The 15,327-nt window shown below is 35.4% G+C and overlaps 2 protein-coding genes across 2 annotated transcripts; both read right to left on the bottom strand.

Moving 5' to 3' along the window:
* Positions 1-2,498: 2,498 nt before the first annotated feature.
* ndfip1l (Nedd4 family interacting protein 1, like) lies at positions 2,499-10,591 on the bottom strand. The gene is made up of 7 exons (XM_014999194.2): positions 10,399-10,591; positions 8,011-8,095; positions 7,531-7,661; positions 4,916-5,003; positions 4,680-4,804; positions 4,326-4,392; positions 2,499-3,353 (listed from the first exon to the last, which is right to left on the bottom strand). Exons 1-7 carry the CDS (start codon positions 10,426-10,428, stop codon positions 3,250-3,252), a joined length of 630 nt encoding a protein of 209 aa, XP_014854680.1. The 5' UTR covers positions 10,429-10,591; the 3' UTR covers positions 2,499-3,249.
* A 900-nt stretch (positions 10,592-11,491) lies between these two features.
* Positions 11,492-14,520, bottom strand: endou2 (endonuclease, polyU-specific 2). The gene is made up of 6 exons (XM_088012765.1): positions 14,416-14,520; positions 14,087-14,192; positions 13,233-13,354; positions 12,434-12,546; positions 11,966-12,119; positions 11,492-11,869 (listed from the first exon to the last, which is right to left on the bottom strand). The coding sequence occupies exons 1-6, from the start codon at positions 14,518-14,520 to the stop codon at positions 11,615-11,617; spliced, it is 855 nt and encodes a 284-aa protein (XP_087868891.1). The 3' UTR covers positions 11,492-11,614.
* Between the last annotated feature and the right edge of the window lie 807 nt (positions 14,521-15,327).

Below are 15,327 nucleotides of genomic sequence, written 5' to 3' on the forward strand. Positions count from 1 at the left end.
TCTTATCTTCCCCTTTACAAAACTTTGTTCTCTTTAGGTCAGTTTACTGACCAACCAAGCACAGTGGTACCACAGCCATCAAAGCAGGTATTTAGTGTTTTTAGGATTGTGGGAGGTTTCCATGTCCTGCTGGAAAACAACATCAGCATCGTCATGTAACTTGTCAGCAGAGGGAAGTGTTAAGTGCACTAAAATTTCATGGTACACAGCTGCTCTGACTTTGGACTTAATGAAACGCAGCAGACCAACCACACGCAGACAACGTGGCTCCTCAAATCCTGACTGATTGTAGGTATTTCAAACTTTACTTCATGCCTCTCTCATCAGACTCAGTGACTTTCTCAAATGAAACACTAAATTTACTTCTAACTGAAAAAAGGACTCGGACCCAGGAGCAGCAGTTTTTCATTATGGTTCAAGGTGACTTAACATGCGAGGATAGAAACCCACGTCCTGGAAACATCAGTGTTGAAACACTATAAATCTCCTCTAAACTCCTCAATCTTAAATTGACAATCATCTGCAACTATGTTGACTGTGCAGTTGTTCCTTATACTCAACTTTTCATTAACATTCTTGAATACAGCACTAAGAACAGGTGATTTATTCAGCAGTCTTTGTTACAATTGATGGTCATCACACTGCAGAATTTTACAAACCTTTACTTTTCCCAAGTTGTTCTGTTAAAACCTTGTTCCAAAATAAATTATAAAAGCATTTTGTCTCTCTTAATTCCACACACAACACCGTATAATGACTTGAAAACATGTTTTTGGGAGAGATTAGTGAATTTTCCACAGGTGGACTCTAAAGAAGCTGTACAAAGGGCTCAATGATGATCAGTAGAAACAGGATGCACCAGAGCTGAACTTTGACCTTCATGGCAAAGGCTGTTAGAATTTATGTACATGTAATTTCTTATGGGGTGTTTTTTATTGATATATCAGCAAAAGTCTTTTCATTATGGGTGTTCAGTGTAGAGTTTTTAGGGGATTTTTTTTTTTTCATTATTTGATGCAGCTGTAACATAAAACGTGAACTAAATGGAGCGACGTTAATGCTTTCTGAACGCACTGAGAATTTAAATTTTCAGAAGCAATAGTCAAAATGAACAAAAAAACCTCTTAAAAATATATTACTGTGTCAAATCTATAAAATGTGTTTCGCCGTTTGAACTGAATTACATAAATGGACTTTGACGTCTTTCTAATTTATTGAGATGCATAGGCAAGGCTTTTTAACAACACAGTGAAGCAAAGGATTGTCTTTCATAATGTGCCTCCCCATTTGTTCTATATAACAGAATCAGCCATTTTTACACATTTTATGGCTCATTCTTGTTTCATACTTTACACGTCAGCTTCCATCTGGGGAAAATCAGAAATGATGTGGCATGAGAAACACGAAAAGCTTCCATTTATACCAAACAATTGTTTCAGCTGGTGCAACATTTCTTCCAGGTGGGGCGACCTTTGCTTCCTGTTCCATCTGCACAGAAAAACCCAGCTGACATGTGTAATTAACAGCCACCGGCAGTAAATCATCTCCACTCTGGCAACCACATGTCTCCTGTGTTAAATTTAGCACAAGTACATCTCACAAGAAACAGATGGATTTAAACCTTTTCTTAAAAGTCTGATTAAATCAAATATATTACATAATTTTTGTGAAGAAATTCCACACTTTTCTAGAGTCTTCTTCCTAAAGTTCCTAGTCCTTTATACATAAAACAAAAAAATTCACAATCATTTTATGGCAGATATTTCTACAGTGGTCTGGTTTTATGACTGACAGACAGACAGACAGACAGACAGGAAGGAATGTTCTAAGGTTAGATGAAAGAGGACAAAAAGAGAAAGGTCAAGAACAAAAGAAAGGATGAATGCATAAAAACAAAATCCCAGATTAAAAAAAATAAATGACAAAAGTAAGGTTGAAAGAACACAAGGATAAAGACATGAGTGAAGATGGATGAAATGGCATCAGGTAGGATTAAGGATGATGAAAAGATGTAAGAAAGGGAGGATGACATGAAGGATAAAGGCTGGACAGAAGGAAGGAACATATTGAAGGAGAAATAAAGGGCATGAGGGAGGAAAAAATGACAGCTATAAAAAGTATAACATGCACAATATAATACAGAAAATGAAAAAATAAAAATGAAAATAAGTATTTTCATATAGAGAACAGGAAAATACTGAAACTGAAAATACAAATCCTGTAAATTCACCCAATGGTGATTCTTATAAAAACCCAAAAAGGCCTTTGTACTATTTTTAAAAATGGTCTACCAGTAATGGACCCGACTCTGTTAAGATCTGAACTTCTGAATTATCTTTACATATTAAAAAAAACCTGTAAGAAAAAAAAAACACCAAAGAAAATCAAGAAAAAAGGAGCTACGGTAGTTATTTCTGCCTTCAATAACTAGCAGAACTGCAGAGCCTCTAGGCAACTATATTCATCACTTTCTTAACATAAACTTACTCAGAAAAATCTTATTGGTTGGAGTAATTTATTAGTTTGAAATGTCACATTGCACATCTAAATCCAGAGAACAGTTATACTGGTATCCAAAAAGCTTTCTCTGTGATCAACATTTCAGCAGGTAATAAAAAAAAGAAAACAAATACACCGACAATTTGTGAATGTATGAAAAAGAAATCTTTATGGTAAAATGTAATAGCCGGCCCTCTTTGGTCCTCTTAGCAGCTGAACCCAGAAAATAATAATATTCCCTTTATATCTACTGCATTATTTATTATTTCATTAGCAACAAACAGCACTGATTGGAGAATTTAAAAGCATATTCAGCTGAAGTAAATCTTATCATGTTGCATAAATCAATCCATAACCTGCGAATCACCCACAGAGCCCTGGGTTGTTGATCAGTCTCTTCTGCACTAAAAGGGCAATAATTTGAGGGAAAATAACACATACAATAGTGCCCCCCGGTGGCAAAACAGATAACTTCTGCAACAAAACCGAGTAAGGCATTCATTTGGAAATTTCATAATTATAGAGAGCACTTCACAGTTCACCATCAAAAGCTGAAGTGTCATAGAGAGTTCTCTGTATTTACCATTTAACGCCAAAAAAAGAAGGGGAGGGGGTGGCTACAGTCAATCTGTTCAATTTGTTTCAATGAGAGAAAATACACTCCTCCTTACCCTGACTGGAAAATGTCTGACGGTTTGTGTCATGGTAGAAACAAACATGAAACATAAGAAATACTGATTCTTTGTGGGCTTAGTAGATGAATAGGACTCGGGTGCGGGGCAGAGTGGAGAAAGTGTCGGCCATCTTGCGGATTCTGGCATAATTGATGAATCCGCGGAAGAAGAGCAAGAAGCCTGAAGAGAACATAAAGAAGGGGAACCATGAAACTAAAGAACCATCTTTCTTAAAATAATGATAGAACTACATGACTGAAAAATGGAAACACTTTCTAAATGTTGTTAGAATTACTATCCGGTTCCTGGCTTCACCAGTAAAGCTATATGCAATTTTTTATTCAGCTTAACCGCCAGACATCTTGCTCAACTCTTTGAAATACCCACACATTTTATATCAAAATTCAGAGGACTCAAAGTTGTCTTTTAAAAAAGATTATGATCCAAACAAGCTGCCAAACGCAGAGACACCTGTCGCTCTTTAGAATCTTTGGTTGTTTGGCCAAAAATGATAGAGTTAAGAAATGGTTTCAAATATAAAATGGTAAAAATTTTAGCATTTTTCCAATATTTCTGTGTTTTTTCATGCTATATCTACATCACATTTGCACAAGACATTGGTAGAAACGATACAAGGAATAATTAGTCTTTTAGTTTTGTTGTTTCATTTTGTCATCAGCTGCAAACTACATATTCTTTTTTGTATTTTCAATACATTTATATAAATTGGTTTTATTGTCTTGTAAAAGTTTGGCACCTTTGTTCTAAAATAAGACATTTTTATTTCTTTAATTTAACAATAAAAACAAATACTTTACACAGTATATCAAATATAAAACTTAAGATTTCATTCATTTATTCATCAAAGACAGCTTTTATCAAACTGTAAACACAAAGTGTTGTATGCAGTCAATGATTCATAGAAGTGAATCAAAACTTAATACTACAGAAATGTCAAGATTATTCATACAAAAACTATGTTTTTAAATAACCTTGAGATTTTCAAAGTGCATAAACAACACTTTTCCCAGAATTCAGTGCCATTTACACAAAATGTGACTTCACCTCTGCGATAAACCTCAGAAGGGCCAAAATGCGTCACAATCAGGAGTAAATGAATGATTCATCTAAGTGCAGAGGCTTGCTACTTACCCAACACCAGAAACACCCACCACAGCCAGTACTGTCCATCAAAGTAACCCGGGAAGTATGTGGAGAACTAAAAACCCAAGAAACAGTCACAAATAACCGGTTAGAACAAATATGGCCTGCGATGGTTTCATTCAAATTAGTTACGATCTTTAAAAGGCGAACAAAGAAAGGAGTACGGTCTTCAAGAGATCTTTGAGGAAATAGTTCAGTGTAAACAAGCTAACCACTACAGAGAAAGTATTTTAAATACCACTATGGTGTTTTGAGGTTTTTTTGATTTCTTTGTGTGTAAATAAAGCCACAGTTTATTGCATTGTGTATGCACAGCGAGATGTTGGGTTTTGTTTTCCGTACCCTGACGATGAGAATCCATTTGATGAGGGAGAGACCGAAGCCAGAGATGGCCCCGTAGCGTCCGGCCGCCGAAGTGGTCAGACAGAAAGACAAGAAGAACCCGATCCAGTTGAACAGGAAGGCCACTGAAAAGGGATGGATGGGAGATCAAAATGGAAAGATTTAAGCTTGTAGTCACAGATACAAATAATCTAAATACTTTTAGATTATTCTGAGCAAAGCGATGAGCAACTAACTGAAGAACGTGAGCATGAAGATGCCATCATTTCCTATTCTCAGTTGATCAGCATCATCAAAATCATCTCTGGAGACAAAGTCTTCATCCTGCAACACAATAGATCACAAAAAACTTCAAAAGCTGAAAATACGTTGCAGCAAAGCTGGACCTCAGCAGAGCTTCCCTACATAGCCTTATAAAGTGTTCACATCTCCTGAACTATTCGACATTTTGTCATATTTAGAGATGATTTTTGTGAGTTTTAATTACATTTTATGACAGACTGACAAAGGAGTTGATAAATGTGAAGTGAAAGGAGATTTTTTTTTTTTAATTTAATTTTTGGATCTTTATGCAAAATGCTGAGGAGGAAAATCAACAGTACAAATCATTAAAGCAGAGATCTGCAACCTTTATAACTTAAGAGTCATTTTACTCTCAGTACAGCCAAATAAATCTTGTCTAGAGCTGCAAATGTCAGATGACTTTATTTAAAAAAAAAAAAAAAACACCTTTTAGGCAAATGTCTACTTTAAGACATGTCTCCTCATTTTTGAAGAACCAGCGTTCTATCAGCAATTTAAAATAAAGATAAACATAAAAGAGGACGAATCTTTTTATAAACATAGATTCCAACTGAATTCTGTGCTGAAAAGATAGTAGACCTAAAAACAAATTTCTGGTACTTTTGTGGAAATTCAATGTAAATATTACAAGAAAATTTTGAAAAATGATCAAAAACATTTATTACTGTTTCTGTTTTTAAAATCATGAACTGGTTCTTTTTCATTTTTAGCCAAAGTTATGTTATGTGACACTAAATATGAGGTAATCCTGGAAGAAAACCTGTTGGAGGCAATGAGTAACTAATCATTAGCAAAACATTTGAGATCAGCGACCAAATGTCAAAATGTTTAGAAGGTATGAATACTTTTAAAAGCTACTGCACTTTGAGTAAATAGTTTAAGTCCAGCCATGATGCTGAATTTGAAACGTCTTCTACCTGCATATTGTGAAAACATGGAGTAATCTAAGAAACTATTGGGAGACAAATGGAGACATCACAACACTAAACCTAAATCAACATGGTCACTATGACTACAACCTTTAACTCCACAGATCCTGTGGGTCTTCTATGAAAATAGGAATAACTTACACTTTACAAAACACACGGGAAGGGGGGTGTACTGAAAACATAACACGATGTTGGGACATTTCTGTTTTCACAACACAAACTAGGACTAAGTAAGCTTCCTTTCATCACACACTACTCCAGGTTACCTCCAGTGAACTGTGAATAATATCGTCAAAAGTCTCCAGGCGTTCTCTGTGATGAGGTTGCTGCTGAGCGAAAAGCAATGTGTGGCAGAGAAACACAATGACAATAACCAATCAAAGAAAATTACAAGTTAAAACAGGCTGGCTTATACAAAATGAAACCTCTCTGGATCAAACCATCATGTTGGTTTTTGAGAATGCCTCATTAGTGTACAAAGAAATCTCCAAACTCTACTGGGAATTTAACTGGAATTGTGTTTTTTAGTCAGATATGACTAAGGAATAAGTGAAAGGTACCAAGATGTTTTAGGTAAATATGTGATGGACACCTAAAAACAAACTGGTCCTCCATTGGGATTTTCAGCAGGATGACGGTCCAAAACATATCACCAAATTAATACAGAAATGGTTTAACAAGTAAACCATTTCAATTAAATAAGTAAAGAAGATAATGTAGCTATACCCAAATGAGCAAAAGTTCATCAGAACGTTGAAGGATCTCAAAAGATTGTGAAAAGAGGAATAGTACAACTTTCTCCTCTGAATACTCCAAACTTTTGAAATTTTCCAGATAAAAACTAAGAGCTGTTTTAGGATTTTTCAAAATACAGAGGGCAGAGGTAACAACAATTAGATTCTGGAGGCTGAGTCCTTTCTGGTTTGATTTTTTTCCCCCTGCAAAACAAATTAATATACTCAATTTAAAATGTTCAAGAAGCTTCTGTAATAAAAAATGACAGGTTATGTTTTCTCATCTTTACACAGGGTGACAACAATCAGTCTGGTCAGGTTTTCAGGTCAGGCCCAGTTTCAGCTGAGTTAGTTGGTTCTTTTAAATGTTTTGAGGTTGAAAAATTTGAAGACTCGGTATAAGAAAGCTTTGTGTTGGCATTTTGCTGCTGCACCATTAGACAAATAAAGTCAGACACTTTTTTGAGCTGAAAGTACATAGTTATGATTATATTTTAGCTAGTTATATTTTACAAATGATGCTTCTTATCCCATCATCACTTTACAAATAATACTGTTTCATAAACTTCTATTTGCGGAGAAAAAATGCTTACATATTAGTTCTAAGCACTAAAGCATGCATTAGTTAAACTCCTTTTTCCAAAGGCATCACTGCATTTCCTTTCACTTGAGTGTAGAGCAGTTTTTAGTCTTATGAAACTGTTTTGTTCAAACCACAGATGTAATCACAAATAAAAGGAACAAGAAAATATCTCAATCTAGGGCACTGCATACTTCCTGCCTTGCAAGCAACTCCGGAAGTCTCTGAGAAAACGTTCTGTCTGAGTGAGACAATGTTAACAGGTGACAGGATGACACAGAGAAAAGAAAAAGTGAGCCACTCACCCTTCCAGTCACCAGGGGAGCAGAGGTCTCTGCTTTAGTTCTTTCTGCTTCGTCATATGAAGGGAGCGTCGTTGCTACGTTGTAGGATGGAGGCTTAGGGAAAACCCCGTCTTCCTTGTAGTCAAAGTAGGCTGTAGATAAAACAGCACTGTTTCATACGCTGAAGAGCAGCACATTTAAAGGCAACTTTTCACATGTAACAAGCATAGTAACCACTGAGGAGCTTCAAGATACTTCTATATCTCAACATAATTACACTAAAAGAGTAGATATTTATGTCCTTAACATATGATAAAAGATTTTTTGTTTGTTTGTTTTAGGTAATATGATGTAGAGGTTGTCACTCATGTTTCTCCAGTAAAGTTGATCTAATAGAAGCTTGTTTCCTTAAGTTGCTCCTTTGCAGACCATAGTTAATATAATTCCCCAGAATACTTCTGATATAAAAAACACCTCAGCATCAAAATGAGTCAGTTTTACCAGCACTGTCCGCTGCGATGCTGCTGTATGGAGGAGGAGCATCAGCTGCAACCTGGGGGCTCCCTTCACTGTCCTCGTTGGGCAGCTGGAGGACGAACAAGCAAAATTAAGTTTCCACCCTGGTTGATCCCTTCTCTTTAAAAGGAAATGTTTAAACATATTAAAAGGATGTCAAATCTGGTAGTAAATTATCATTGTCACATGGAGTCAAGTAGTGAAGTGGAACTTAAAATTATGAGTCAACAATAAGCTTTCAAAAAGGAAGTCTCAGAAAAATAAGCATGAATGCATGTCTCATTTCTCTTTGTCGTGTTATTTTTTTCATTAAAAGCAGAAAAAAAACATTACAATTATAACAAAACCACTTAATCAGCTTTTGTGTTGTCATTCAGGGCTTAGTGAAACCTATTTCTCACATGTCAGCAAAAACAACAGCATAAAAACAAGCAGATATGATCACCCGACATTACTTTCAGGCTTTTTTTTTTCATAGAGCAACAGAGACAGGAAAAACATTCTATCAAATTTTATCAATGCTGTGGATGAGCAATGAAAAATTAACCCAGTTACAGCAGCAGGAAGGTGGAGTCACACAGAAAGTTCAGGTTTGTTTTAGTGAAACCATTTTTAATGTTTCACCATAAATAACCACAATAGCAAGTCACTCCATGCAGGCTGTATAGACATGAACTCAGGCTGTAGGTTTAAACCCATAATAACGATGAGGACAAATAAATGAAACACATCACTATTGAGAATCAGTCCCACTGCATCTCCTGTTAATCTACATCAGAATCAGAATGCTTTTATTGTTGTTGTACCAAGGCACAGCAAAATTCATTCCAGTACAGCCCATCCAAAGAAGACAATAAACAGACAAGAACAAGGAAGACGGGGTGCCTGAGGCTGACGCCATTGTAGGCGTTGCCCTTTATTTTTAGAGAAAGACGAAATGACAACATCAGGAAGGACGAGGGGAAAAAAGTCATATCAGAAAAACCTCTACAACATTCAGACAAAGGACATATAGCAACATTATGCGTGCCAGTGAAGGTAAAAAGTGGGTAGGGAGGGAGCTTTCACTGAGAGCTAGAGAAGAAAATAATGTACATGAATCACATATAAATAGAAGAATAAAATATATACATTAGAATACAGTTTTCTAAGGTTGTCTGAAGCACCGAAAAAATTAACAATTAACAAATTAACCTGCACAGTTTTCTTAGAAATTACAACAACACCTTGCCCTTGATTACTAAAAAAAAACAATCTGGAGGTTTAACAATATTTACAATGACCAAAAAGCATCACAATAGACAGTCATGACTCAGAAACTATAGAAAGGCCACCTGTCACTCTAATAAATAATGTGGGTAAACTACTAATAAAACATCTGCAGACTAAGTGACCAAGGAATCAAATATCAATTATATCTAAAGGTGTAATTTAAAGAGTAAAACTGCATATCTGTAGGATAATGTCTGCAATTTATGATTATGTATGTATAAAAAAAAGTAAGGAACATATAAAAGTAACAAACATTACATTGCAAATAATTTGTAATAATCAATATGCTTTATGTTTTTACAGCAATATTATTATTTTAAACAGTTTTTCTGTCTAAAATAATAAGATTGTCTTACATTTTAGTATTCTGTTATTGCTTAAATAACTTATAAAACCAGGCAACGTTTACTCAAGTTTATCATTCCTGGAGGATTTCATGCCAATCTATATGCCTTTTGCAAATGAATTAATTATTAATAAATAAAAACTACCTCCCAATAGGAATGTTCCAGTCCACATTGGATCAGCCTTAGTGTTGCAGTTTTAAAGCTCAACCCTAATAAAATGTGCTTTTTTATGTAAGTGGACGTTTTACAGATGATAAATTACGTTTCAAAGTACCCACAGTCTTTGTAGAAAAATCTAGTCAAGGTTTTACTTGTTTAAAAACAGAACTTTGAAAATGATGTAAGTTAATGATGAAGCCAATTTTGAATTGAATCGTATTGTTCTTTCTAATGTAAAGGCTTCAGGTCATATGAATGTGTTTTTGTTGTTGTTGTTGTTTTCTTTTTTAGGTTAGGATAGTTTAGATCACTTTAAGACAGAGGAACAGCTCTTTACTTCTTCGCCGAATCTGATGTTTGGGTGGGCGTCTTAGCTTGTGTGCTCACATTAGCTTCGTTTTAACAGGTTTCTATCATCTCCAATGATATATTTCACAACAAAATCTAATAAGATCTTTCACTCTGATTGATATTCATTTTCCTAACACAAAACACGGCCGTGTTAAAGACAACGACATAAGACAAACATCCCTACTTTGGTGGCTAACAGTTAGCAGCTAACGCAAATTTGAGACGAAGCCGTGTTTTCACCTACCTGCTGATACCTGGCGCTCGACTCCGCCATTCCGCTCCAAACGGTAGTTAGTCCAACAGATAATACACCACCAATACGCCCAATCGAAACAAAATTATATAACTGTGTAAACTAAAATATACGACAGTCAAAATGGAAAACTGCTTCTCTTCTATGAAAGGAAACTGATAATGTTGTAAAGGTAAAACACAGCAGAACACGCATTACTTCCGGTTAATTTTGACGACTAATGAGTAGTGCTGCCTAAAATATATCTGTTGGTTTATTTTCTACATATTTTTAGCTTATTTTAATTCCATATTCTCTTCTTAACATACATTTCGTTACATTTTCGACTTAAAATAAATGTATATGTGTTTCAACTTTGAAAAGTAATCACGTCAGCTTCCGTTTCTTCCCTAACTTAACAAACTGTCGTCAAATCATTGACGTCATCCGCCAAAATAAACTCTCTACTGCCCTCTTTTGATGTAAAATGGAGAACATATTTTCAGTTGCTACAATTTTGAAAGTTTTTGTAAGATTATACTGGCACTGACCATAGAAAGTAGAAAAAAATAAAAAATAAAATAATAATAATAATAATAATAATAATAATAATAATAATAATAATAATAATAATAATAATAAATAGGCAAAGGAAGTTTATTTGTATACCAAATTTCAGCAACAAAAAAATTTAACCTGTCAATTTAGGCGGATTTTTAAACTTATTTAACCATTATTTTACAGAAAGTCCCTTGAGACAAAATCTCCTTTTCGAGGGAGACTTGGATGTGGACCAGGTTTTTGTAGATTAGCAATTTTGCAGTCCTTTTACAATTGTCAGATTTTTTTGTATCTGATTAAAGAGTTAAGATTATAACTTAACTCTTTAGTCTTTGTTATATTATAAAGATAACAAAGACTAAATATTTGCCTCATTTGCTGTTTTTTATTGCCTTATTTTCATTTAACTTGTCAATCATAAAATAAAAAAGACACTAATATTTATGGCTATAGCTTATTAATATATAAAAAGAGAACTTGAAATAATATGAATACTTTTACAGGCCTGTAAACATAGGGACAGAAAGAAAAAAAAACAAATGTGGAAGGGTCTTGAAACATTTTATTGTATCTTTGTGTAAAAGAAAAAGACAGCAACAGTACCTGTGACACTTTGTAAGCTCGTGTGTTGGAGTGGTTATACCTCGGACTGCTTTCCAGTCAAGTCTTATTGAGGATTCCTGTACCTAAGTAGCACTGGGAAGGTGGTGCCGATGTGCTTTTGGTTGTAATGGTGACAGACAATCTCTACGTCATAGAAACTGAACTGCACTTTGACGCGCTCATTTGGTGAGGTGAGGAAACTGAGAGTGTAGAGGGCAAACTCAAACTCAGGACTGACGCCGATGAAGATGCTGCCCTTGGGCTTTATGCCGTTCTTCCAGCTGAACTGTAATGCCAGGATGTGTTTGTTCTCGTCAGGCTACATTGAAGATTAAAAAAGGGGAACAGGTGGGATTAAGCAAGTTATGTGTACAAATCTAAATAGTCATCACCAATACTTAAGGGGATGTTATACCTGAGGAGAATTTGCTGTGACACTGTAGCCTTTGTAATCAATGTGACCCAGCTTTTCTTGTATGTACAGCTGGATCCAGTTGTGAAAACCAATGACAGTCCGCCCTCCTCTTGTCTCCCCAACAAACACATGTTCAAATCCTGAAGAGTCTGGCCTGTGGGCAGAAACAAGAACATAAGACCAGTAACATGTTTGCCTTCATGTTACTATAATGATTCCTTTGCACGTCATTCCTTTGTTAAACAGCAAAGAAAAAAGTCTAAACACCATATGGAATCACCTAAATTATTTTTAAGCTGCAGCTAACATGCCTGTTGAACCACTGCTTATGAACATGATGGGCTATATTTGTATTTTGTGGCAGTTTCAACGTTTCTGAGACGTATTCTCTGTGTGAGGTGGTAGCCATCATGCTGTTAGATTCCTTATATGGAGTTATATTTACATGCTGTGTCAGTTACCACCCACCTGCTGGATCCTTTTCTTGCATAAAGTTCAAACCAGATTCTGTAGAGCTGCTCCTTGAATTCTGTATCATCTTGAGGAGAGAGCTGCTTCTCCACCAGGTGTTTATGAGCTATCTAAAAGCAGTAAGCACAAGTTTGTTTTCAATGTTCTGTCATATTTCATTCACATTGAACCATACTGATTGATGACAATTACATTAATTTATTTGAATAACTTATCAAGCAAAAACTTGATAAAAAAATTGCTCTGTCAGTTTACAGTTAAAGCTGCAGAACTAACTTCTATATATAAAAAAAAATCAAGCTCCTCTGCCTTCTCCCAGTGCTCCCAGTAACAATTGCAGTTATATGCCATTCAGTCAGAAACAACCAATCAGAGCCAGAAAGAGGGTCTTACAGCTGTCAATCACTTTCATTCTCACCTCTCCCACTTTCTCTCAGCTATGCTGAGAGCAGGTTCACCACCAAATAACCAGCCATGATTGCTAAGGCTTGTAAGCATGGTCACTGATAACAGTGGATAAAGGGTTTTCCTGGAACAGTACGTTGTTTCTCCAACATTTGCACATTGAGCAGCATTGATTGACAGTGCTAAGACCCTCCTCCTGTCTCTGGTTGTTTTTGGTCAAGAGTGGTGCATTTTTTCAGATGGCAATAGAAGTTCAGAGGAGATCAACCTTTTTACAGATTCTGTCTCATACTATACTGTCATGACATAATAATAATTTTAATAAATATATAAAAAGCCTATTTTTTATCAAAGTTACATACTTCAGCCGTAATAGGTCCATTTCCAGTACCTTCATAGTGCGAGTCTGAATGATGGCATCCAGGAACCTGTGGTTCTCGGCCACTTCCTCAGGAGTTACAATCTCTGGCTCACCGGTGTCACTTTCATAGTTATCCAAAAGGGAGATAAAGGCTGAAGAATCAAATAAAGTTTTTTTTTCCCCATTATTTTTAGGTCCACATGTGCTACAGGAAATTATGTAATGTTTAAAGCTGTGCAATCCCAGAAACACGAAGATTACACAGAGACAAGTCAGCCAAGCAGAAATCCTCTGAGCAATCCTTTGAGTGCAGAACAGTTTCAGAAAATAAAATAAGAAAGACAAATAAATTGGCCTTTTTCTGACTCTATTTCGCTCTGGAAATACCTCTCTCTTCTTAAATAAAAATCTTATCAGATGTGAAAGAAGATAAGCATTTTTCTGCAGACCTATGCATGCTGTGTGATTATGCAATAACTGTGGTGTAGTTTCCCTTTAAGAGGAGGCGATTGTTGTGCATGATATGATTGCAGCAATTCAGATGTTTGTTAATTGGACTGTTGCATAAGTGGTGGAAATGTTTCCACTAAAGTTTTTTTTTACAACCTCAAATGTTCATGTATTTGACCAGGATTTTTTTGTGAAAAACCAGCAGATTATAACAAATTTCTGAAGATGAATTATGCATAGTTTTTATGACTATCTGGAAAGCTTAGAGTATTTAACCTACTTTATTCTGATACTCATGGATAAAACCCAGTGAAACTTTAAAAACACACCTAATTAAAAAGGGTAACCTGTGTGTGTTTACAAGGCATATGTGAAAGAGCCGCCGTACTTTTTGATAACAGAAAGCTTGTAGCAGTAAAAACTTGAGCACTGACCTAAAAATGTCTCCTTTTTGAAAATATTCTCATCAACAAATGTAAACAAAGGAAGTCCTGCCCTGTCGTTGCTCTCATTGTCACCCATGCTGTCTCCAGCTTTGCCCTGCAGCAGAGAGAAACCATCAAATGATCACACTTTGTTTCACTTCAAAAACCCACGATGATCCTTAACAACTGCTTTTAACCAATGTTGATTATTAATGTACATTTTAAACTGAGAGTATTTCATATTAGAAAATACAAATATATGTATATGTGCTTGAGAATGGTACAAGTGCATATATAACAGATTTATCCAAATCTGGAGGTCCATGAATGCGGTGCACCTGCAGAGAAATCCTGTAGTCTTTTCCAGGTTTGAGTCGGTTGACGTCATTGTCCCAAATCTCCTGAACTATAGCCGACAGCTCTCTGTCACTCTCAATCATCATACGGCGACTCCTTGTGCTCCTTGTCCCTCAGTTCAGTCTCAGTTTCCTTCTGTTCGCAGTGCTACAGCGTTTAATGTCTCAGCCAAACTCCAGAGATACGCAAAATCTAGATATTCTAAATTAGTAAAATAAAAAATTTATTAGTTTCAAACAGATTATGTATAATTAAAACAAGATGTTTACACACACTAAATACAAAGGCAAAAACTTTTTTATTTCGCTGTCAGATATTAAATCTGACTTCCTTTTTTTGCTTTAGGTCAGTTAGAATTACCAAAATTATTTATACTTGCTAAATACCAGAACAATAGGAGATATATTTTTTTGAGAATTTTCAATTACTTTCTCTTTAAGAGCTTACATACTCAAAAATCACCTACATGATTTTATGTAAGTATTTTTCTGCAAACCTATGTATGCTCTGCGATGCATTGGTTTGCACTTTTCATTTTCTTTGAGTGCCTCAAATCCTAATTTGAGGCAGAATTACATTGACTTAATTGCTGCTGAAGGGATGGGTACACTTTACTAGATAGATGCCATCATGAGGAAGGACCATTATAAAGAAATATTTACTCCCTCAACCCCCATTCATCAGCTATATATTAGGAAGTTAAAGTTTGAGCACCAATCTCCCAAAAGAACAATGATCCAAACCAGCTTTGGTGTAAAGCTGGGTAGGAAAAACAAAAACAATGTTTTCAGGGACCATCAGAAAGCCTGAATTTTAACTCTGAAATTATGAATTCAAAATTCAAACAATCTATTGTAAAAAGTTTGTGGAAGGATACACAATAAGTCATAGAT

The sequence above is a fragment of the Poecilia mexicana genome, unplaced genomic scaffold (assembly GCF_051168715.1).
Source record: "Poecilia mexicana isolate PSO_F unplaced genomic scaffold, ASM5116871v1 scaffold_14, whole genome shotgun sequence".
Taxonomy (NCBI): domain Eukaryota; kingdom Metazoa; phylum Chordata; class Actinopteri; order Cyprinodontiformes; family Poeciliidae; genus Poecilia; species Poecilia mexicana.